The sequence below is a fragment of the Microcaecilia unicolor genome, chromosome 13 (assembly GCF_901765095.1).
Source record: "Microcaecilia unicolor chromosome 13, aMicUni1.1, whole genome shotgun sequence".
Classification (NCBI taxonomy): Eukaryota; Metazoa; Chordata; class Amphibia; order Gymnophiona; family Siphonopidae; genus Microcaecilia; species Microcaecilia unicolor.
In genome coordinates, this window is record NC_044043.1 from 63,810,269 (window position 1) to 63,834,645 (window position 24,377).

General features: G+C 46.2%; 1 protein-coding gene across 1 annotated transcript in view; it reads right to left on the reverse strand.

The window, feature by feature from the left end:
* Window positions 1-9,394: 9,394 nt before the first annotated feature.
* The window catches only part of DISP3 (dispatched RND transporter family member 3), a 109,192-nt gene continuing 94,209 nt past the window's right edge, over window positions 9,395-24,377 (reverse strand). Inside the window, exons 17-21 of the mRNA XM_030185723.1 lie at window positions 17,902-18,047; window positions 13,594-13,753; window positions 12,820-12,933; window positions 12,398-12,564; window positions 9,395-10,093 (exon numbers count right to left, since the gene is read on the reverse strand). Of these exons, the coding sequence (XP_030041583.1) occupies window positions 9,734-10,093; window positions 12,398-12,564; window positions 12,820-12,933; window positions 13,594-13,753; window positions 17,902-18,047 (947 nt within the window). The 3' untranslated portion in view covers window positions 9,395-9,733. The remainder of the gene's footprint in view (window positions 10,094-12,397; window positions 12,565-12,819; window positions 12,934-13,593; window positions 13,754-17,901; window positions 18,048-24,377) is intronic.

A 24,377-nucleotide genomic window follows, 5' to 3' on the forward strand; every position in this document is an offset into this window, starting at 1 on the left:
TGTAGGGAGAAGTGCAAGTCTGCCTAGGTTTTATCCAATAGATATTGACTGGAGCATTTGTTTTTCATTGTTACATTAACGTGGAATAGGAGCAGTAATGATTTGCGTGTCAAAAGTACAATTTTGTTAAATGAAAAACCAACGAAAAATAGTTGGACAGAGATTTATTATTTTATTAAGCAAATTACCTTGGAACAATTTTTTTCTTCATTTGCATTGTCTTTTTAAGGACGACCCACCCCCCATCCCCCAAGTCAAGACTGTTTCAGGTAGCTCTTTAATCCTTGTTCTTGGGCTAACCTTTTTCTTTGCGATTAAGGTGAAATGACCCCCTTTTTTTTCCCTTCTGGGAGAATTTCTGGGAGGGGTTTTTTTTCAGTGACAAGTTGTCAACTCCAGCCTTCTTTCCCCCCTCTCCCCCCCCCCCCAATATTACTGATACTAGTGTTGCTTTTACGTTTACAAAGAATGTTGCTGCTTACTCATGGTTTTTCCCCTTTTTCAGTTCATTTGCTTTTCTTTAGTCCAAATGTGTGTTGTAATTTGCGTTTTTCATGTATAAATGTACACAATTCAGTATTAGAAGAAAGTTCATTATTTGTGTTATTTACAGTATGTGTTTGGTGCTCATTTGAGAAAATAACTTTTTTTTCAAATATGAGAGGAAAATGAATTTTCTTTTGGTAATTTCTGTTCTCAATAACAAAAATGGAATGCAGAAAACTATGAAGCTAACATAATAAATGGTAAAAAAAAAAAGACCAATTAGCCCATCTAGTCTGCCTGGTTATTTTGTCTGTACTACAAAGGATGTATCCTGCCAGCCATAGATGCTTGACAACTTATGTTTAATCCACCTCCAAGCAGTATTTGATATGGAGGTTCTCCTATGAAAATGACCTCCTAGCTTGGATGATTTTACGACTTTTACATGCTCAAACAGCACCAAAACAATAATGAAATTACAAGAACCATGTATCAACCAAACACAAGATAAATAACATTCTCTTATGGGAGTGCTCTAACCTATGGAAGAGGCAAAGGTTGGGGAGAGAGGAAGAGAAGCGTGCTTTTTTTACAATTCAAATTATACGGTACCTCAAATTCAATTGGATAGTTTACATATGGTACAATACAGATACTGATTATCCTAAGATACAGGGCTTTTTTTGAGGAGGTACTTGGGGGTACTGAGTACCAGCACCTTTTTCATTGTCTGCTAAAATTGACTCATGGTCCCCAAGTTTTACTGAAAGAGCTCAGGCTCTACACACCAATTCTGCCATGTCATAGATTCTGTGACTAGTTGCAGGGGTCCTGGCTAATGTGGGGTGAGTCCTGGCTACTGTGGGGTGGGTCCCTCAGTGATAACCCCATCCCTGAAGGGTGACCTGGCATTTGAGTACCGGCACCTTTTTTGCTAGAAAACACACACTGCTAAGATATAACAGGATTTTAGGATAATCATTATCTGTATTGTACCACATGTAAACTATTCAAATAAATAGGAACAGTCGAGGACACTGAGCTGTTCTTATTGATACTTAACACATTAAAGTAAAGCTTTAATCCTTTAAAGCCAATTGCCAAAGTTTAGTCCCTTAAATTTTGCTAAGCATCTAAGGGGGGGAAGTTATCAACGTGAGCTACCATTAAGATGTGTTATTTTACTGGGACCTGGGTTAAAACAACATGAGTTAGTGGTAAAATAACATGTCTTTACACTAGCCCACATTGATAATTTCCCCATTAAATGTATCTGGGCAGGCCTGGGGGGTGGGATGAGAGTACAGAAAGAAAGTTAGTCAGCTGCACCGATTTTTTAGTGCTAATCACCTAACTTGGCTGGTTTTTAGAAAGAGTTGGAGCTATTTACACGCGCAAAAAGCTGTAAGTAATGATATTAGGAAAATCACTATTTACACAAGTATTTATTTACCCGTGGAATGCATAGATTTGAAGGGGTATGTTCCAGGCAGACTTTTGAAATATATATCTATTCCTTATTTTGTGAGAGAAATACACACATAGTAAAAAGTTTCCCTTCTGCAATTACACCTGCTCCAGGGCATGTATAACTGTCAGCTGCTTGTTTGGCCCTAAGGTTCAGAGGCATAATTGAGGGGGCAAGGCAGGAACTGTGGCCACTTTTTTGGTGTTTCAAACCACCTCACATAGTGTAAAAAGAATTGTGCTTAGGAGCTTGGTCCCTTCATTTGCTGCCCTCAGACATGCAGTTTTGCAAAATCCACCACTTTTACTTGTGAATGCAGGCACTTACACGCATGTGCTTTTGTAAAATGGCTGTAACTGTAAGTCTTACCAATGACATTTATTCTCCCTGCAGCTATACGTATTTCACAAAAGGCTCCATGTTCAGTAAGCCTTATGCAAAATACAATGCAAACTGTGAAGGTGCCAATTTGGATTTCCCTTTTCCAGCCTACACAAAATTGGGCTTCAGATCTGGCTGGCTAGCTACCCTCCGAGGGAAAAAAATTGCCTGTGGCCCTGATCTTCACCACTCCCCCCCCCCCCCCAACATTTTCATTTTGATTGAAAAAGAAAAGAAATAAAACATGCCCATCCTAATCCTGATCCCCTTGCCCATTCCTTCTGGCACTTCATTTCAATATGAAGAAAGGTGCAGGATCACCATCCCCCTCTTCCCACCCCTCCAGACTCCCTCTTGCACATATCTGACCTTCTCAAACTCACCCCCCTCCAATGGGAGCCAATAGGAGGTATCAGTCTCCACTCCAGCTGGCTCCACAGCACTTTACACTGACAGCTACCAGAATTAGTATTCATTTATTCACTCTCAGAACTTAGCTGGGTCCTTCTCAGAGTGAAGTGAATAAATGAATGCCAATTGAACTGGCTGTCAAAGTAAAGTTACTGTGTAGCCAGCAGGAATGAAGAGTGATTCCAGCAGCCGACCCTGTTAAGGGTGTTTGGAGAGACTTGGGGTTGGCTCTGGGTCTGGAATTGTAGATGCTGCTCCTCCCCTCTAGCATGTCCCCACCTCTGGACCCCAGTAGTTTAGCATGAGGTGGGGGTGCATATGGGCTTTCTCTACCTCCCACTCTTGCACTGGATTGGCGTAGGGTGGGCAATATCATACATGTTCTCTTCCACTCCTGTCTGCAGCAGTTTGAAATTGGTGCAGGTGGTCACTGGCACCCCTCTTCACAAGATGTGCCAAGCAATCATCCTGCTCTGCCTACCATAAAGCTGGCACTGGGGAGGTCATAGGAGGGAATCAGGAAGAAGTGGCAAGGTGGGGGGATGGGACAGGAGGGGTGGTGATCCAGCAGAGTTTGTTTTTTTTTTAAATAAAAGCAAAGTGCTAGAAAATAGGAAGGCGACGGTGTGCGTTTGTGTGTGTGTGTGGGTGGGTGGGTGGGGGGTGATGTCAGGGTGTTTCATTGCAATTAAAATTAAGTATTTGAGGAAGGAGCAAAGGGATCATGTGAGGTGTTTTTCAAAATTATGATAGGTGGTGCAAGGGGGATCCTCTACTTGGTTTTTAAAATTGTGTGTGTGTGTATGTGTGTGTGTTAAAGAGAACTTAACTGTAGTAACAGTCTCAGTTTAGCCAGGGATTTAGTTGTACTAAATCTAGCTGATCATTTTGACTGATTAGATTTGGGCATTTAATTGAAAGTCAGTTTCAGCAAAATTTTCTCCGAAAGGTAACCGTTAAAATTAGTCAGTTATCTCACTAAATGAACCTTTGAACATGGACCTCAGAGTGTCTTGGGACAGTGACAGCAGAACAGCTTTTTGCCCAGAGGGGCCAAATAAACCATTCTCTATCTGTGCCCCTAAACTGATGTTGTCTTGGGTAAAATAGTGGCCCACCCATTCCACTGCGTATCATCGGGAAGAAAAGCGAAGTTCCTCAGCAGGAAACTGTCTCATGTGCAAAACCACCAGCTAGCCATTTCTATTCATTGGCTGCCCAGTCTAGACACCCCAGTGCTATGCGCTTACCCCCAAATTCTATAAAAGTCGCTATAAATTGCGCATGCAAATTTGGGAACTCATGCCCAATTTGCACACGCAATTTAATTGAATAACAAGCTAATTAATGCCGATAGTTGGCTTGTTAACAAGCAATTATTGGCACTAATTAGATGTAATTGGAATATATGCATTGAAATTTAGGCACAGGATCCACATCTAAATTTTACATGTGAGTTCAAAAAGGGGGTGTGGAAATGGGAGCATTCCTAAAATGAACGTACATAGTTATAGGATAAGGAGGATATGTATCTAATTTAGGTGCAAAGGTTTGTACCACATTTCAGTTGGTGCAAATAGCCACACCTAAAGTTAGGCACCATTCCTTGGTGTAAGCACTATTCTATAAACCGTGCCTAACTTTAAGCTTGGCTTATAGAATAGTGCTTATTTTGGCAGCATATATAGAATTCACCTCTTAATGCCAATCTTGGCACCAATATTCCATTATAGAATATTATGAGTGGGTTGGCATTGGCATGCCCATGTTTAGGTGTGCCCTCTTATACCTTGTCAATGGCAGGAATGTTGATGTGCCTAAGTCTGCCAAGTGAGGTGCTCATGGCCTACCAATCTCTACCCATGTGTTTGCCCCCCCTTGCAGTTAGTGCTACCTTGTGCATAACTAGTGCACATAGGGACAGTCAGATAAGTGGCACATACCTCTAGGTACCCTCTTATACCATTGCCCTGAAGCCTTTTGTGAGATACAGAGGTGGTCAGTGTGGACAATTAATTATTTCATGTTTCACAATATAACAAATTGGTGACGCTTGAAATATAGTTCTCAGTGGTATTAATCTGCCATTGAGTCTATTCATTTCAGGTTATCTGGAAGGAATAGTGAACATAAGAACATACGTGTTGCCTTACTGGGACAGACCCAAGGTCCATTAAACCCAGTATCCTGTTTCCAACAGTGGCCAATCCAGGTTACAAGTACCTGGCAAGATACCAAAACAGTAAAATAGATTCCATGCCGCTTATCCCAGAAACAAGTAGTGGATCCTCTGAAGTTCATCTTAATAATGGCCTACGGATTTTTTTTTAAAGAAGTTAGCCAAACCTTTTTCAAACCTTGCTAAGCTAGCTTCACTGCATGCCCCCTAATCCTAGGACTTTCGGAAAGAGAAAACAAGTGATTCACATCCACCCATTCTGTTCCACTCACTATCCCACATACCCCTATCATATCTCCCCCCGCTCAGGGGCGTAGCCAGACCTCACAGTAGGAGGGGGTCAGAGCCCAATGGGGGGCACATTTTAGTATGCCACCCTGCCACCTCACCCCCCCCACCTTGCCGCTCCCCCCGCCGCACTCCACAGCAGCAAATATCTTTGCTGGTGGGGGTCTCCAACCCCTGCCAGCCGAAGTCTTCTTCAGTGCCGGTCTCCGGCACGCCGTGTTCCCTGCCCTGCGCGCTTTCTTCCTCCTAATGTCCTGCACTTTCCTTTAAGTGAAACTGAGCATGCTCAGTTTCACTTAAAGGAACATACACAGGACATCAGGAGGAAGAAAGAGCAGGGCAGCGAACGCGGTGGCGCCAGAGACCGGCACTGAAGAAGGCTTTGTCTGGTGGGGGTTGGGCACCCCCGCCAGCAAAACCAGGGGCCCGGATGAAATTTGGGGGGGCCCAGGCCCCTGTGGCCCCACCTAGCTACGCCATTGCCCCAGCCGTCTCCTCTCCAAGCTGAAGAGCCCCAGCCGTTTCAGCCCCTCCTCATAGGGAAGCCATCCCATCCCATCATCTCTATCTCTCTATACCTTTTCCAATTCCACCACATCCCTCCTGAGATGCAACAACCAGAACAACACACAGCACTTGAGGTGCTGTCACACCATGGAGCAAGACAAAAGCACTATAGCATTCTAACCCTTCTCCTCCATTCCTTTCTTAATAATACCTTCTATTGCTATCACATGGAAGAGAGACTTCACACTGCTTCCCCGCAAAGCAGGTTCATGTTGGGCTCAGATAACACTTTCATGAAAGATGCATGAGATGCAAGTTATTAGGGAGAGCCATGCACCCGTTCACTTCAAGGGGAAAGGGGGAGTGACATTTTGTATGCCTGATGACATTTCATAAGCAATTTAGAAATGCAATAAAAACCTGGTTATTTCAGGGGTTGTTGGACTGACCATTCGAGCAACCGGGCAGTGTCGGAGGGCCCAGAGACTCTAGGGAGCCCAGAGGTTCTGCTCAGTTGCCCACCACCTTTGCGCACATTACAGTCCCCCTCAGCCTCAGTGGGCCCTTCCCGGTCCTACCTTCCCGGTCCTTCCCGGTCCTACCTAGTGGCCTCTGAGGGGGCAAGAAAGAATCCCATTCTTTCCTGCCCACTGCTGTTACCCTGCCTGGCAGCACCGCTGTACTTTAAAAATGGCTGCTGAGACTGCCGAGACCTGCAAGACTAGCATGGGAAGTCTCGGCAGCCATTTTGAAAACATGGTAGCACCGGGCACAGTAACAATAGTAGGCAGGAAAGACTGGGGTTCTTTCCTGCCCCTGAAGAAGCCACTAGACCACTAGGTCCCTTCAAGGAGGACCGGGGAGGGCCCACTTTGGTTCAGGGGTCCATAGTGTATGGGAGGGGGGGCAGCAACTGTGGCAGTGGAGGTGTGTGTAGTGTGCAGGAGGGGGCAGTATTGCAGCAGTGGGGCGGCGGGCAGTGGCCGGAGGGGCCCAATGACCCTTACTGCCTGGGGCCTGACCACTGTCAGTCTGCCCCTGTTTCAGAAATATTTGAAAGATGACTGTTAGCATAGTATGAGGTATTTTAAACTTAGGATATCTCAAACATGATTTTTGTATTTCATTAATTGTGATTTTTTTTTTGATGTGTTATGTGGCTAGATTTGTTATTGCATTTTATATTTATACATTACTGTCACTGTCATTATTTTATGGCATTTTCGATTTTATTTTATGATTGGAATAATTATGGGGCCTTTTTACTCAAGCTTAGCGCCTGCTAATTCCAATAGCGCATGCTAAATGCTAAGAAGCCCGTAGATATAAAATGGGCTTCTTAGCATTTAGTGCATGCTAACAAAATAAGTGCATGCTAAGCTTTAGTAAAAGTGCCTCTGTGTATGTTGAACAGAATAGACATTTACAAAAAAAATGATATGGGTCAATATTCAAAGTGATTTCACCGGCCAGGAGAGGTTCCTGGCTGGTTAAATCACTGGTATGCGCCTATCTGTTGATATTCAGCGCCATTTAACCGATTAATGCCACTGAATATCACCACTAACTGCTAAAGCCTTAGCCAGCTATTTTATTTATTTATTACAATTTATTTACCCCATTTTGTGAGCGACCAGTGACGATCTTTGGTTGGCTGCCAGCTGGGGCGGATCGCCACTGCGCACCCCCCCCCCCCCCCGGATGCAGTGGTGTCCATCCCCACAGGTTGCAGCATGACACCCTCCCCCCCCCCGGTGCATTCTTAGCTGCTGGGAGCAGCCGCGTGGCTCCGCTGGTTCCCTGCTCCCTCTTCCCCGGAACAGGAAGTAACCTGTTCCGAGGCAGAGGGAGCAGAGAACCAGCGGAGCCGACAGGCGCACGGCTGCTCTTCACCCCTCCAGCAGCATGCACCCAGGGCGGACCGCCCCCACTGCCCCGGCCTCGGTACGCCACTGTGAGCGGCCCAGGGGTAAGAGCCAATATTCAGCACCGGGGTCCTTTAACCAAGCTGCAGTAAAAAGGGCCCTGGGCTAGTGGTGGGGGCTCTTTTTGCATGCACTGCAGCCCTTTTCACTGCAGCGGGTAAAAAGGCCAAAGAATGGCATGGCCATGTGGTAAGATTTCACTTCCCGCATGGCCATGTGTGGAGGAGCACTTAATGCCACCCACTGAGGTGGCGTTAAGGGCTTCTGCGCTAACCCGGTGGTAACCGGGTGGCACACGGCGCTGCCCAATTACTGCCGGCTTAGCGCTGCTCTGGAAAATAGCTATTTACCGTAGCATGGCAAATGGCACGTGCCGTGGCTGGAACTACCGCCGGCGCTCACGTTTGGCTGGCGGTAGTTCCAGATTAGCATGTGGTAAGCCCATGTTGGGCTTACCGCCACTCAGGGGCATAGCCAGACTTCGGCGGGAGGGGGGGTCCACAGCCTGAGGTGAGGGGCACATTTTAGCCCCCCCCCCGGTGCCGCCGACCCCCCCCACCATTGCCCCCCCGCCACCGACCCTCTCGACCTCCCCTCCCGCCGCCAACCCACGGTCGCCTACCTTTGCTGGCGGGGGACCCCAACCCCCACCAGCCAAGCTCCTCCTCTTCTCGCAAAAGGCTTCCTTCTGTTTCTGACATCCTGCACGAAACAGAAGGAAGCCTTTTGTGAGAAGAGGAGGACCTCGGCTGGCAGAGGTTGGGGTCCCCCGCCAGCAAAGGCAGGCGACGGCGATGGCAGGTTGGCGGCGGGAGGGGGGGGTTTGCGGCAGGAGGGGGTGTCAGGTGGGTCATTGGCAGGGGGGGATCCAGGGCCAAATCTACGGGGGCCCAGGCCCTCCAGGCCCCATGTAGCTACGCCACTGTGTAAAAGGGACCCTTAACCACGTAGGTCAACCGGACAAATCAATCTCATAAAACTTTATCTGGTTTCACTTAGGCGGTTAATAGCTGAATATTATGCTTAACTGGAAAAGGGAAAGCCGGCTGCAGAAACCCTGGATATTCAATACCGGCACCCAAACATACCCCAGCACTGAAAATCTGAACATAATGCCGGCAGTGACCAACAAACGCTGACTGTCACAGGCTGAATATTTACACCACAGACTTTGCAAATGTATTTGCTTTGAGAATTGCATTAGGTAGGATTTTATACGCTGTGATCTGCCTTGAGAGCTCATATTGGGTAAAACGGAATATATAAATGCAAAAGTTCAATTCAATTCACAGAGCCTACGATTGTGTTCTCTTAGGCATCTGTGGCTGGCGTGATGGCTGTTGCAGTTGTTTGGGTCTTGCTACGTCTGAGGATGTGGCTTTCTTCAGGGTGTGCTGTGAGGGCTGCAGTTTCTCTTTATATATATAGTGGGTCTACAAACCTGATTGGCTGGGGTTTGAGGTGATTTGGGGAGGAAACTGAGGTGGAAAAGTCCATTGGTCACGAATTTTGGCAGGATAATCCGTTAGTCACAAATTTGAATTTTGGCAGGAAAGTCTGTTGGTCACAAATTTTGAATTTTGTGAGCAATGGACTTTCCTGCCTCAAACCCCAGCTAGTCACTATATATAAAGACAGACTGAAGCCCTCACAGCACACCCTGAAGAAAGCCACAGCACGATGGCTGAAATGTCAGTTCCACTTACCTAGACGTGGCAAAACCCAGAAAACTGCAACAATCAAGCCTGCTACTGTTAGAAAGCACCACAGCGTTCCAAATCAGAGTTAAAAAGGGGAAGAAACGGTAGATCTAACTGTACACATGGACAGAGTCAGGGCTGCATCACAAATGCAACACTTACAGGAGAGTGAAGCAGCCAAAGTGTTGTGTCATATCTTCAGGCATACACAGACCCTGAAGCCTGCTCATTTCTCCCATTGGCAACATTGTTTCTTTCAATACCCACATTCTAGAGAAAAAAAATGGAAAATAAACTTCATCTGAAGTGGAAAACAAATCTCCCTTCTTGTGCCCATCAGAAAAAAAAAAGAGGTTTACAAATTGTCTGCCTACAAATGGCTGGCACTCTAGGGACTGCCGTGGGGCAGTGGGAGTCTAAACCCACTTTTCAGTATCACCAAATAAAGACAGAAGCTGACAGCTGCAGTAAGGAAAACTCCCAGCAGTGCCTTGACGAGAGAAGTCCTGCTGCGGGTGAAGGTACTGGGCCCCATGATGCTGAGCAGAGCTGTGCTCACAGTCAGGGTGTACAAGACAGAAACGCCAGTGTTGAGTGCGACGATCTTCCCAAACTTGGCAAACGGCGCAATGATGCAGAAGAAGAGAGGGACAGTGGCACAGACTGTGGTCACCGCACTGGACACTATGGCAACGCCTACATGCCGAACAGCTTCCAGGGCACGCCACTGACGGCAGGAACTCGGATCCTTGCAACAGGGGCAGAAACAAACATCAGTATTAGTGAAAAGTACAATCTTGGTGGTTGAAAGATGTAACCAGACAGGAAACGGTTGAATTACAGTGAGCGGACCATCCCCAGATTTTCTGTGGCACTTAACCACCGTGCCACTTGCCATTTAGTGCCAGGGCAGTCCGGGGGGGGGGGGGGGGGAGGCAGGAGTTATGGGGGCAATAGCAACATGCAGCGCTGGTGCTGAATAGGTTTGGTTAGCTAGGCAGGTATGGAGGGGTGGCCTAGCGGTTAGGGTGGTGGACTTTGGTCCTGAGGAACTGAGTTTGATTCCCACTTCAGGCACAGGCAGCTCCTTGTGACTCTGGGCAAGTCACTTAACCCTCCATTGCCCCATGTAAGCTGCATTGAGCCTGCCATGAGTGGGAAAGCGCGGGGTACAAATGTAACAAAAAAAAATATGGGTCATACACATAACCTTCAGGTGCTGCTAAAGACTCAGATATTCAATGCTCATGTCCAAATAGGGCCTGACCAATGTGATGAGTACAAATTCTTTATTCATATATACACCAGTGTTTCCTTGAAAACAACACACTGAAAGAAACAGCAGGCTCCACCTAAGGATGGACTCAACATGGTCCATGTTTCGGCCTATGCCTTTATTGGGAGTCCAAACCAAACAGAGAGGGTAAACAGCATACATAGAAAGTACACAAACAAATAAAAGCAACACTGGGCCTTCAAGACTGAATTTTATTGATAAATGACCCGACACGGGCCGTGTTTCGGCGTTAAAAAACGCCTGCCTCAGGGGTCAGAGTTAAGATGTAAATTATTTAAAAAAACAAGGCTAAAACAGGAGAGTTGTTTCCTACGTCGAGGCTGACCATTCCAACAAGCAAGCTTGGTTTTCCACGTTCGTTTTCCTAGGCATTTTGGACACATTTATATTTTAAATAATTTACATCTTAACCCTGACCCCTTAGGCAGGCATTGTTTAACGCCGAAACACGGCCCGTGTCGGGTCATTTATCAATAAAATACTTCTGTTGTCTCAGTCTTGAAGGCCCAGTGTTGCTTTTATCAGGAGTCCAAAATTAAGATCAACACAGAAGTCGTGCTGGAAAGAAACGAGCGACACTAGAGTCTGTGGTCAAATTCCTCATATGTTTTTGCCGCTCCAGCATTACCGCCATTGTGAGTGTGCGTACGACTGAGGAATCCGGCCACACACTCTAGTGTCGCTTGTTTCTTTTCAGCATAACTTCTGTGTTGATCTTAATTTTGGAGTCCTGATGAAGATGTAAGCCGAAACACAGACCATCCTGAGTCCATCCTTAGGTGGCGCCTGCTGTTTTCTTCTAATGTGCTGTCTTCAAGCAAACGCTGGTGTATATATGAATAAAGGATTTGTACTTTTATCCAGACTCATCTCATTGGTCATTTTGCTCCTTGTCTTTTTCATTTTGACACTTGTGGGACTGTTTGGTTTTCTGGTTTCTGTTGGCCCAAATAGGGTCTGGCATTGAACATTTGGATCTAAATTAGCCGACGGCAGCCAGCATTTAAGGAAATGCTGACCACCGCTGGCTGAATATTGACTGGTTAGAAATGATCTCTGCTTGGATATAAGTGTAAACCATTTGAATGATATTTTATCAGGAAAATTGTATAGACAATCCAATAAATAAATGAATGTAGAGCTTTGACTTCACCCCCCCCCCCCCCCCCGACTGAAATCTGATTGCAAAGAGGAAATATCGCCATTTCTGCTGTGATGATTTCACGATCTCTGCCTCAATATAAACCTCCAGGATCCAGGCAGATAGGACACAGCTCCAGATGTGCAAAGACAAAATGTCACCACATCCGATTTCAGCATATGGTCTCCAGTCCAATCGATTAAGAACTGATCCACCCTGGCACATTTTATACCAAAATGCTCCCTGCTGTTCAGCAGTCACATACAAATCAAAGGGAAAGCTAAGTGAAATGAACAGCCACGAAAGGATGACACAGAGCATGCAGAAAGAGGAACTATTCTCCTGAGGCTGTAAAGGAGAGGGGGTGAGGAAGGGATCCCACATATATCTGTACAGGGGAAGGGGTGGGGAGGAGATCCTGCCTACATTTGCAGAGAGGAAAGGACCAGACCTATGTCCACAGAAGGAATGGCTAGGAGGAGGGGAGAAAGGCTCAACTGTGCACAAGCGGAGGGGATCATGCCTACATCTGTACAGAGGAGAGGGCCACACCTACGTCTGCAGAGGGAAAGTGGCTGGGGTGGGTGGGGGGGGGGGGGGGGGAGAAGACTCACCTGTGTCTGGTGGAGTGGGAGATTCTCTCCTGCCAGCAAGTATCCTTCGACTAAATGGACACAATAATCCACAGAGGAGCCCACAAGGATAGAGAGAGAGATTGCTTCAACAGCCCCCATTTCCCAACCGGACCAGTACATGATGGCCACCACCAGGCATACGACACCTGTACACAGAACCAACAGTCAGTATAAGAAACCCACCTGCAAAACCCAACCATTACCCCCCACCCCACCTCCACCCCCGTACCTCAGCACCAACTAAATAGATAAAATTACAATAGTCTTCTCATGGTATGCCAAAACTAACCCATTTGGAGAAACTGCCCCCAAAAGAAACTGCAGGACCGCACAAGTGTAACAATAGGCAGATTTAATGATTGAAAACAAACGAAAGCAACAGCTAACAGTTTTTTTTTTACCTAGAATGGTGAGAAGAACAGGCAGAAGGAGCATAAGATGAGTAGTAAAGACAGCTACAGCAGTCACACAGATGAGCAGGGAGAGAATTAGGCCGTACAAGGCACTCTGCACACCTACAGGAGAACAAGAAACAGTAGGGGGAGCTATCGAGCCAATGTCAGAGATGGAGCTACTCTAACAGCTCATACATGGAGTCTAGCCCATGAGTGACAGGGAACTGCTAGGCAGTGGTATTCCTGGGGGGGGGGGGGGGGTGCGGTCCGCCCCGGGTGCACGCCGCTGGGGGGGGGGGGTGCAGCGCGCCTGTCTGTTCCGTTCGTTCCGTGCTCCCTCTGCCCCGGAACAGGTTACTTCCGCAGCACCCCCCCAGCAGGTAAAAATGCACCCAGGGGGGGTGTCCTTTCGCTGGGGGGGGGAAGTGTGTCCTTTCGCAGGGGGGAGGTGGCCTTTTGCCGGGGGGTCGCGCTGCACCGGGGGGGGGTGGGGGGTGGCCTTTCGCTGGGGGTGGGGCGCTGCACCCAGGGGGGGGCACATCAGCGATCTGCCCTGGGTGTCAGCCACCCTAGGAACGCCACTGCTGCTAGGAGAAAGATCACATTGTCTTTATCATTGTACTAGTGAGGATACTGATAAATGAGAACTGAGAGCACGTCTGTAGGAAGGAAGGGTCAGATGATTCCAGAAACTTACAGAGCATCTTAGTAAGGAGAATGGGGTAGTGGAGGAATTGAAGGAGTGAAAGGAACAGCTGATGTGCAAGAAGAGAAACCTGCCTATAATTTCCATGAAGATTTGCTTCCAGTGCTGGCAGGTCTGGAAGCCATGGTGTAAGGCCGAACCTTCAGGCAGTAGGTGTAGCTCCTGCTGGAGAAATCTTTCCCACTTCAGGTAATCCTCATAGGTTTGGAATGATGATTTCCCTTTGTAGGTTGTCTGAAAAGAAATAACATAGATTAAGCTGGGGGGGGGGGGGGGGGGATGGTATTCAAACACTATCTATCAATCTATGCATTTGATCTTATTTGAGGATATATCTCAAATTATTATTTGAAGGACGTTACAATTCAAAGTTTATTTTATTTTATTTATTTATTTATTGCAATTTGTATCCCACATTTTCCCACCTCTTTGCAGGCTCAATGTGGCTTACAATATATCATGAATGGTAGAAATAGATTAGAAAACAGACATTTAGTGTTGCAGAAGGATCTTGGGTAGCATTATAGTAAGAAAACATGGTAATAATATAACAAGCAGATATTATAAGGCAATACTGAATATATGTGGAGGAGTTGTGTATATTCACATTTGTTGATCTTTGTGGTATGCCTTGTTAAAGAGATGGGTCTTCAGTAGTTTACGGAAGTTAGTCAGTTCGTAGATCGTTTTTAAGTTGTGCGGCAATGCGTTCCATATCTGTGTGCTCAAGTTCCACTTACAATAAAGCAACTTTCAATCCACAGATGCTGCTACAGGATGCCAATGGGTGGCAAGTGTCAGCCCCAAAATGGCTTGCCATCCCAGTTTTAGCCATTGGATTGGGCCCAAGGAAACCCAAACCCTTGCCTGACCTGATGGCTCACTGCTCTGGTTATATCTGCATTGGTCCAATTCTCTCTCTCTCTCTCTCTTTCCCCACCCCACCCCAAAGCAGGCACAAAACTGTTGGCATCAGAAGACATAATTGGATGTCATCTTCTGCTGCTGCAGGACCAGTCTTGCAATAAGAGCTGCAAAATCCCATGGCTCTTAGCTCAAGAATGGTCCTACAGCAGCAGAAGATGACATCTTATTAACGCTTCTCCTGCTGCCAACAAGGGCTGAAGGTGCATGTTGACACTGCAATGAAGAATCGGCTCTCTTGGGTCTGGGGAAGTCCTAATGGATGGCGGGAGGTGGGGGGAGGGGAAAGCCTCCAGAGGTTAAACACATAATAGGATGTTGCTTCAGAGGGAAGGCTCGGTGCTGGTGCGAGCAGCAGGTATGAGTCACTGTTCACTGCAGGCAAAAAACTGAAGGATTTAGAGGGTACTAGGGGGTTCGGGTGAGTGGAGTTAAGACGAGATCCCCGATTGTATGGGGGAGAAGGAGGGAGAGATGCCAGAAGTCTTTAGCTGGTGGGGCTTGGGGGATCCACTATACCGCTGCTGGGTAGGCCAGTGCCCACTCAAGCCAACCAGTGGCTCCACTACTGGTATATTTCATTCTGATCTATTTTTTAAATAATAATATTTCCCACCTTATACGTGATAAACAGTGGTGTGTAGCTCTGGTAGCTATAATGGTCCAGGAGAAAAATAGAATCTTTGTAGGGGAGGAAAGGAGTTGTTATGTTAGGGCCCAAAAGGTCCATGAAAAGATACAAAAAAAAAGTAGATTTAATTTTGGTTTAGTGACTATAATATGTTGGCATGGGGTGGGGCCAAGCATGGCTACCTCCTTCCCCCCCAAGGACAGCCCTGCATGTGAGTATTGGAAGGAGTATCTCTAGGCCCCAATCCTGCAGTTGTTCTCCTGCATCTAAGCACAACTGGCTCCACATCAGCAGCTCTGACTAGCCAGTTATGCAGTTCAAACAAATGCTTACTGAGCTGTGTGGGAGGGAGAGGAGCAGAACCAGCGGCTAGTCGGAGCTGCTGAGATAGAAGTGGGGACACCAGGTTCTTTCTCTTTTTGGATGCCTTCCAAGAACAGGGGAGGGCACATCTCATTCCTTGCCTCAAGCAGCAAACTGCCTTGAGCTGTTTTTTATTACTGTATAACAAAAGCCATACTCAATAGCCATGTCTTGACTTAGACCGTCCAAAAGTCCTGTGACACAGAGTTCCACAATTTGGACCTGGACAAGACAAAAGCATGCCAATGGCGATGAGTGCATTCTAAGCTGATTGGGCCTGGAAGACACAGCAACTCCTGCTGTGAAGACTGAATAGGATGTTCTGAAACACAATGGATCAGCATGTGCTCTGGCAAATATTTTGGACAATCATAATGCAATACTTTAGACTTAAATCAAATCCGTATCTCCACAGGAAGCCAATGCAGCTGTAATGAGAGGTGTCACAGAATCAAAAGCCTTTTTCTGAGCTGTGCTGCTATGAAATAGTTGTAGCCACTGTAGAAATTTCTTGGGCAAACCACAAGATAAGCTGTTGCAATAATTTATCCGTATAGTAACAAAAGCATAGTCCAGGGTCTATAAAATCCAAGTAAGACTGCAGCTGCAGCTGCAGCTGCCGGCTAACAAAATCTGCCCAGACAACCGCTGAGACTTGAGCCTCCATAGTTAATCCCTTATCCAATAGCACCCTCCCTCCCCCAAACCCTTTGTGCTCGCACTGTCTGACAACTGGCTAGCCTAATATGAAGGAGCAAGGTCATCTGTTAATCCAAATAAGCTTATTCTTTTTTTTTTTTTTCCAGAATTAAGTTTACCACTGTTTCCATTAAATCACTCAGCTACAGCTTCAAAGCAGACTTTCACTTTTCCAAGATCTACATCCATATGTACAAATACATCATCCGGGAAAAGATGACAGGACAAATAAAACTGCAATACTACTAGGACAAGCAGAGTAGGAGAAACAGGAGAGGAGAAAGTTTAGAGCCCTGAGGCAGTTCACATGTCAGTGGCAGAGGATCAGCCCCCACCCACCCACCCTTCCACCTCACTGGCTGGGCCCTGTCTTAAAAGCATGAGCACCTTCATTCTTCTTCCACCCCTGAGTCCTAGCCTATCTCAGTCAAGTCAATGGTACCAATGGTCAACTGGGTCGAACACTGCAGAAAGATCCAGAAATACAATTGGGTTTCCAGGCGCTTCATCAGCAGCCATTAGCGTACTGCTAAGAAGAAGATAAGTCAACATAAGTCCTACCCAAAATCCCATCCCACATCCCATGTCCCACAAAAATCCCCCTGTAACGGATGGAATGCTCCTCCAACTTCAATGGTGTTGTACCTATCGATATCCAATCTTTTCAATAAACTAACCCACAATGGACAGATTTAAAACTGGACAGAATGAGGTCAAACTATTCTTATATAGTGAGGGGTTTTCAATACTGCCTCTTGCACTATCTCAGTATGACACTTTAGCTCAGGGACCAATTTATAATCTCTCCTAAGATGAGCAGGGTAACATCTTTGCATCTCTTCACCATCTGAACCGGTATAGACCATACAGCAGTGGCCAGAGATAATGCTAACTCTCTGCGAGTCTGGGGTGTATATCCCCAAGGTCTTCATCCCCAAGGTCTATACCTTCTCTTATATGGGCACGCAATTCTGGAATACACTACCACGCAACCTGAAAACGATCTACGAATTAACCGACTTCCGCAAGCTATTGAAGACTCATCTCTTTGAGAAAATTTACTGTAAGGATCAAAACACATGAAGTCCATAGAAATGCATCAATACACTTCCCCTGAATTCTCCTCCCCATACTTTCACCACACCTAAAGCTCCACCCACAGATAAAACTGTTACACCTTAACGTTCTCAGGCTACTGTTCTATCGTCTTATCATCCCCTTTGTTACATTCCATTGATGTATCCCCCAAATGATATTCTGAATTGACTTTGTCTTCCCTTAATTCTCCACAATGTAACCCAATATTGAATTGTAACAAGCTGTACTTCCATCAATCACAATGTATTGTAAGCCACACTGAGCCCGCAAATAGGTGGGAAAATGTGGGATACAAAAGCAATAAAATAAATAAAAATAAATAAATTTCAACCAGCCTTATTTTCTTTGTGTTTCTCACCAGAAGACATTTCTTCAAACAAGTCTCTCATTTATAGTTTTCCAAGAACCTATATAGACAATTCTAACTCCAAACATTTTCCATCCCATGAAGAAACAATCCTGTCCTCTCCAGTGAGCACTATATCAGTTCTCCTTAAAACCCCACCCTCTGTATTCTTCACCCACCATGAACATTATACCATGCCTTCTCTCCCAAACATTATGGGGACTATTTAAAAAAAATTTGGTGAAACAGATTATTACACAAAAAATAGGCTTTTATAAAATTCAGTGTGTAAACTCATGAGAAAAGCATAATGGAACTCACAGATTCAAAAGCCATAGATATCCAGTGAACTTTCCCATCCTTCACACCCACAGTGCCATGAGACAGCTGCCCTGGAAGCAGGTTGGGTTCTGGAATGTTCTTACACTCAGGGTGTAACATCTGTAGAAAGGAGGAAATGCTGTAACCTGAATAAATTGAGAGGTAAAAAAAAAGAGGGGAGATGGATAAGAGATTTTTTTTTCAGACTGTAAAAAAGCTATAATTGTCAAGTTTACAATACAGTTGAAAAATATAAAAAAAAAAAAAAAAAACCTCAGTATTTAAAAGTGTAATATAGTCTTATCTTCAATTTTCAAAAATAGTAAGGGCAATATTCACCAGAATAGGACCACATATAATTATATGGATAAATTTTCTGTATAACTGTATGTAGTTTTTTGGTAAAGCTGAAAACACTAGTCTAATGGTTACTGCAGCAGGTTGTGGGCCTGCGGAACTGGGTTTGATTGCCGCTGCTGCTTGACAGTCAGCAGTGAATTGAGATACTGGAGAAACAGGTTCAATTCCCTCTATAGCTCTGAGTGACCCTGGGCAAGAGGACAAGTCACTTAGCCCTCCATTGGCTCAGGTACAACATATAACTTATGCCCTGATGATCAGTTTCCCTGTGCTGTAAAAATAGCACCGGACCAGCGCGGGGAAGCATCATACCAATGATCAAAACTAACAGCATGCACATTTTTGCGTGTTATTAGTTTTGATCATCAGGGTACTTCTGAGGGACGATTGTGCCTGGGCATGTGCCCAAGGCACAATTTTCCCGCAGTTGTTTGACAGGTTCAGGCTGCCATAAGGAAAAAAAAAGCCCAGACCTATCAAACTTGAGACGGGGGCTACAGGTCCAGTGGACCTCCAGAGTCCCCTACTCCACTGCACCCCCCAGTATAAAAAAATACCTGGTGATCCAGCGGGACCCTAGTTGTAGCCCCCCAAAGTCCCCAGCCAACCCCAACCCAAAACCTCAACTCCCCGTATCTTAAGTCAAGAGGAGGGAGTAGCACTTCCTTCTCTTGTGAGCACCGCATTTAAAATGGCAGCGCCCTGTCCTGCCTGGTGCATCCTGGGATGCACCGGGCAGGGCTTCATTAACTCCCCTCCAAGCCAGTTAGCCCAAGCTGCCATGGTCAGTTACCCCCACCCCCCAAAAGCTAAGGCCCCCCCCGCTCAGTGGTATTTCTTGGCGCGCTCTTTGTTTGCCACGCCAGACCCCTTTGATGATTCTGCGCTGGTAAATGCAGGCGCTAGGCCAGTGCTAGTGGCCTCTGACACCCGCATTTACATTTGATCATCGGGGTATTAGATTGTGAGCCCATTAGGGACAGTGCAAAATACCTGTAATAGAAATTGTCCCCTCAGGGACCACTTGCGGTATATCAAGTGCTGAAAATAAATAAATTATGGAGCAAATTCTACAAACGTATGCTTAGAATGCAAATTATAGAAGAAGGTCAGTTGCAAATTAATATAATAATGAGCTGATAATTGGTGTTAATGAGCAATAATATGCCACAAATAGCCTTTCGTGGTGCTAATTGACACCAATTAATTGTTATACGTGCAACTGCTCTTAGTGGGTATTCTAGGAGTTGCGTGCCCAAAATCATTTGCATGCAACTTTAGGGGGCGTGGACATAGGAGGGGCATGGGCGGGTTAGGGGCGTGCCCAGGATAAGCACTTGCAGGTTACAGACTACTGTCTCTTACACACGTAACTGACATCAGTTAGGCGCATACAGTTACGCCAGCCATTGAGCTAATGCCTAAAGTTATGTATATAAATGGATGCTTATGCTAGTATTTTATAACGGCAGTTAGGCTCTTAATTTCTGTTACAGAATTGCTCAGCGCATTTTATTAGGGCGCCTAACTTTAGGTGCCCTTTTTTGAATTTACCCCTATATGGATAACATATCCATATAAAGTTTTTCCTGCTATTTCTGAATTCAGACTTAGATGCAGAAGTTATATGGACAACGGCTGAATTTTCCCACTTTCCATATAACTTCTGGCCCCATCACTAGACTGCCTCTAATCTCGCCACACTTTGAGCAGATACATTTTGATTGTATAGTGACTTGTACAGTGAAAGAAGGAAAATGCCCCACGTGACAACAAGTGGGAATGGAAAGTAGGGCAAAGTAAAAACAAACAAAAGTCATTCCAGAACGTCAGTCGATCTTTAATTCACAATTCATCAAAGTCTCCTTTCGCGCCGTGGACTGTGCTTGATGAATTGTGAATTAAAGATCTACTGACATTCTGGATCGACTTTTTTTTTTTTTTTTTTTTTGCCCTGCTTTCCATTCCCACGAGCGACTTGTATGGCCATAATTTATCCATTCTATACAGAGTGAGGTAGGACATTTTTTTAAAAGACACACTATCAGCATTCGATGGTGATCACATAAGGGGTTTTTAATATCAACCCCCAAATTTTCAATGATCTGATAATATTTAAAAAGGTGTTATTACTTTCTGTTTTGAACAAGCACAAACAGAATCAGTATTCAGGTGAGAGTGGGGTCCACAGGGCAGCCCTTGGGTACTGCACATTTGCTGCAGTAAAGTCAGCTTAGCACTGGAATGGCCTTAGTCTGCAGATTTACAGGGACCTAGGTCAAAGGCTGACTCAATTATCACAAAATGATCCCCTAAGGCCTCAGGACCCACAAGGTCACAGTCAACCAGAGAGGACGAGCCCCTGGCACATGTGAGCCCTGGACCTGTACAGTGCTATAAGTACATTGATTATTATTATCACACTTCAAGCCCTTCTCCTGCCACACAGCAATGGCAAAATTACAGCTTACTGTGCTGTTTCCAGGCCATTCCAGCCACAAAAGATATGATGAAAGAACAAACACAATTTTAAGAAAAGAAGACTGTTGCTATCTGTACTTCTTCCCCTCCCTGCCCCTCCCTCCACCAGAACATAGGAACCAGCTCGGTAGATGCCAGTGGGTGCTGAGTACCTCAATATTAAGCAAGCTTCCTCATTGTGTCCAGGGAATCAGGGCCAGCTTAACCATTGGACCAGGTGAGGCTCTGGCCCAAGATGCCGGCAATTTAAAGGCGACAAAATATCTTGCCTCTGACCTTACCTGGTCTACAGGTTAAGCCTTCCCCCCCCCCCCCCCCCCACAAATATGCTTTCTCCCCTTCTCTCTTTCCTCACCTCTCTCACTCCCCTGCAGACAAGCTGCTTTTGGCCAGCCCTGTGCATCAGAGGATCCAGGGTTGGCCAAAAGCAGCCTGTCCGCATCAATTTCCCGTAGGTGGGACATGACAGAAGGAAGACTCAGGGGTTGGCTGAAGGCAGCCTGTCATCATGCTTCTGCTGGTGACCAATGTAAACTTTACTGGACCGTGGGGCAGTGAGAGAGGTGACAGAGTAGTGTTGGACCTGCGTGGAATGGGACAGAGGAGGTGGAAAAAAAGACTGAACCTTGGGGGGAAAAATGCCAGCCCAAGGAAGGGAGAGATGCCAAACCTGAAGGGGGAGAAGGGGCACCAGAAGCAATGCGATGGGGAGGGTGCCACCAAAGCAATTTGGCTCAGGGCACGGTACCACTATCCTTTGAGCCGGCATTGCAAGGAATGGTAATTTGTATTGTGTTTGATACACCCAATCATTTTGATAATGGTGCCTATGCCCCAGTCTATGTCTACTTTTATTTCTGTTCTGACCTCACATCTCTTGGAATGGGCTGGGGCAGAGAGAAACTCAGTACCTACAGATGATCCACCACACTAAAATGCAGCAAAAAGTCACTAAGACCTTTCCCATCTACTTCAGAGACAATAGACTGTATCTACAGAGTTTCCTTGTCCCATTAATGATGGAAAGTGTGCTATGCTCCTCCCTGCTTCCTAATTCTGCTTCTGAGGCACAAAGAAATACTGCAAAGGTAAAGGTGGTTATGACCAGGGCTGGCTCAAGAGGCTGTGGTGCCCTGAGCTGACTTTTATTTTGGTGCCCCCATCTTGGACCAATCAGCTCCCTCCCCCAAGCATCAGCACCCTTCCTGCCAGCTCCCAACAAGCATGTCTCTCTCCAGCTTAACTTTCCCCCAAGCATTAACACTAGTCCAGCCAGCAACCCCCAAGCTTCAGCCCCCTTCCAACCAGGACCCCCCTCCCTCCAACCATGAGCCCCATTCCAGCCAGCTCCCTCCCCAAGCATTAGTCTCCCTCTAGCCAGTCCCCCCATGGAAAAATGCGTTCTAATCAGCCTTCTCCCTTAAGCATTAGGCCCCTTTTAACTAGCTTCCTCCCTCCTCCCTTCCAGGAGCATTAGCTCTTCACTGCTTCCTTAAAACGCAGGTGAGAGAATGCTGCTTTGCCCTTGCCACTGTGGTCTCCTCCTAAGCACCCACAAGTACCATCACAGATTTAAACAGGGAAACAGGTGCTTCCTGGTTTTCCTGAGAACAGGATGCACCTGTTCTTGTATTTAAATCTGTAAATGTGCCAGGAGCAGTGCAGGGCGCAGAGTACAGTAGGTAAAGCAGAGCAACATACTCTTGCCCCTGTGAAGGTCGAGCCAGTGAGGCAGGGTCCTGGTGCTTTTGAGCTTTGGCACCCAGAACCAGTTCTTCACCTAGCTCATGCCTTAAGCCGACCCTGCATGCTGCCAGGGCCACCGAGAGACACAGCTGGGTCTGGGGCAGAACTGGACCACCGCCCCCACCCCTTGCACTGCTGCTCCCTTCTGCCTGTCCACCCTCTTACCTTTCTGTCTCTACTTCCAAGGGGAGACCCAGGCCTGGGCCCAACAAGTCTCTTCCTGCCTGCCTGCGCCCACGGTCTGTTCTCTCCTGCTCCTGTCCGTGCCAGGAGTCAGGACCAGGATGATTGCATTAACGAGATATCGCGCTAATGCAATCATGCGGGTCCTGGGCGGCAAGCAGGAGCAGACAGACCCGAAAGCTGGCGCCAAGGCCAGCTCCCTCTTGGAAGATGGGCCCGTGGAATTTTGCCCGCCCTGCCCCTCTCTCTCGGCGGCCCTGCTGCCATGTAACTGGCACAAATGAGCTACCAAAATCAGCCAGAGAGAAAGGAGAAATGGATGAAAAAACTCTTCAAAGAGATAGATTGGTACAGATAGTAAAAGAGAGATTAAAGTGAAAAGCTGGAATGCTAGTTATCACTGTTCCCTCGTGAGAGGTCACAGGAACCAATAGGTCAAAAATAGTGATCCTTGAAGGGGAAAGAACAGAAAATAATACAGACAGAGGAATAAGAAAACGAGTCTAATCAGAATGTTAACATGATTTCATGGCATAGGAAAGGTGCTCATTACCTGCAGGTAGAGAAAAGAGACCAGGGAACTTGAAACAAGCACCAAGGACAGACCCTTTGGGGGTCAATATTCAATGCAATTTAACCAGCCAGAAATGGATCCTGGACGGTTAACTCACCTATTTGGGTCTAACTGCTAATTTTCAGTTGCACTTAACTGGTTAGTGCCGCTGAAAACAACTAGTTAGCGCCATACTGAAAACTGGCTATTTTGGGGATGTTCCGAGGCGGAGTCAGCACTTAATCAGCTAGGTTAATTGCAACTGTGGAGGACTAGCCTAGTGGTTAGTGCAGTGGCCTAGTGGTTAGTGCATTGAGCCTGCAAATAGGTGGGAAAATGTGGGATACAAGTGCAATAAATAATAAATAATCCTGGGGAACTGAGTTTGATTCCCACTGCAGCTCCTTGTGACTCTGGGCAAGTCACTTAACCCTCCATTGCCCCTGGTACAAAATAAGTACCTGAATATATGTAAACCGCTTTGAATGTAGTTGCAAAAACCTCAGAAAGGCGGTATATCAAGTCCCATTTCCCTTTTCCTATTTGAGATTCTACATGGAATGTTGAAACTATTTGTAGATTCTACATGGAATGTTGCTACTATTGAGATTCTGTTGCTACTATTTGAGATTCTACATGGAATGTTGCTATTCCACTAGCAACATTCCATGTAGAAGCCTGCCCTTGCAGATCAGCAACCCGGTGGTACAGTAGCCTAGTGGTTAGTGCAGTGGACTTTGATCTTGGGGAACTGAGTTCGATTCCCACTGCAGCTCCTTGTGACTCTGGGCAAGTCACTTAACCCTCCATTGCCCCTGGTACAAAATAAGTACCTGAATATATGTAAACCGCTTTGAATGTAGTTGCAAAAACCTCAGAAAGGCGGTATATCAAGTCCCATTTCCCTTTCCCCTAAATAGGACCTCGTAAAAGTCAGTCCTATCTCTATATGGTAACCCATAGCTGGTTCTATGCTGAATGTAGCAGTTAACTAGCTACGTGTTAGCCAGCTCCGGAAACCCAGGGATTCAATGCCGGTGCCCAGACATGACCCAGCAAAATACTGATCACCACCAACTGAATATTGGGCCCTCTCTTTTTTTACTATAATTTCTGGCACTGACATTCGATTTAGTTCACTGGAGTGTTTTAA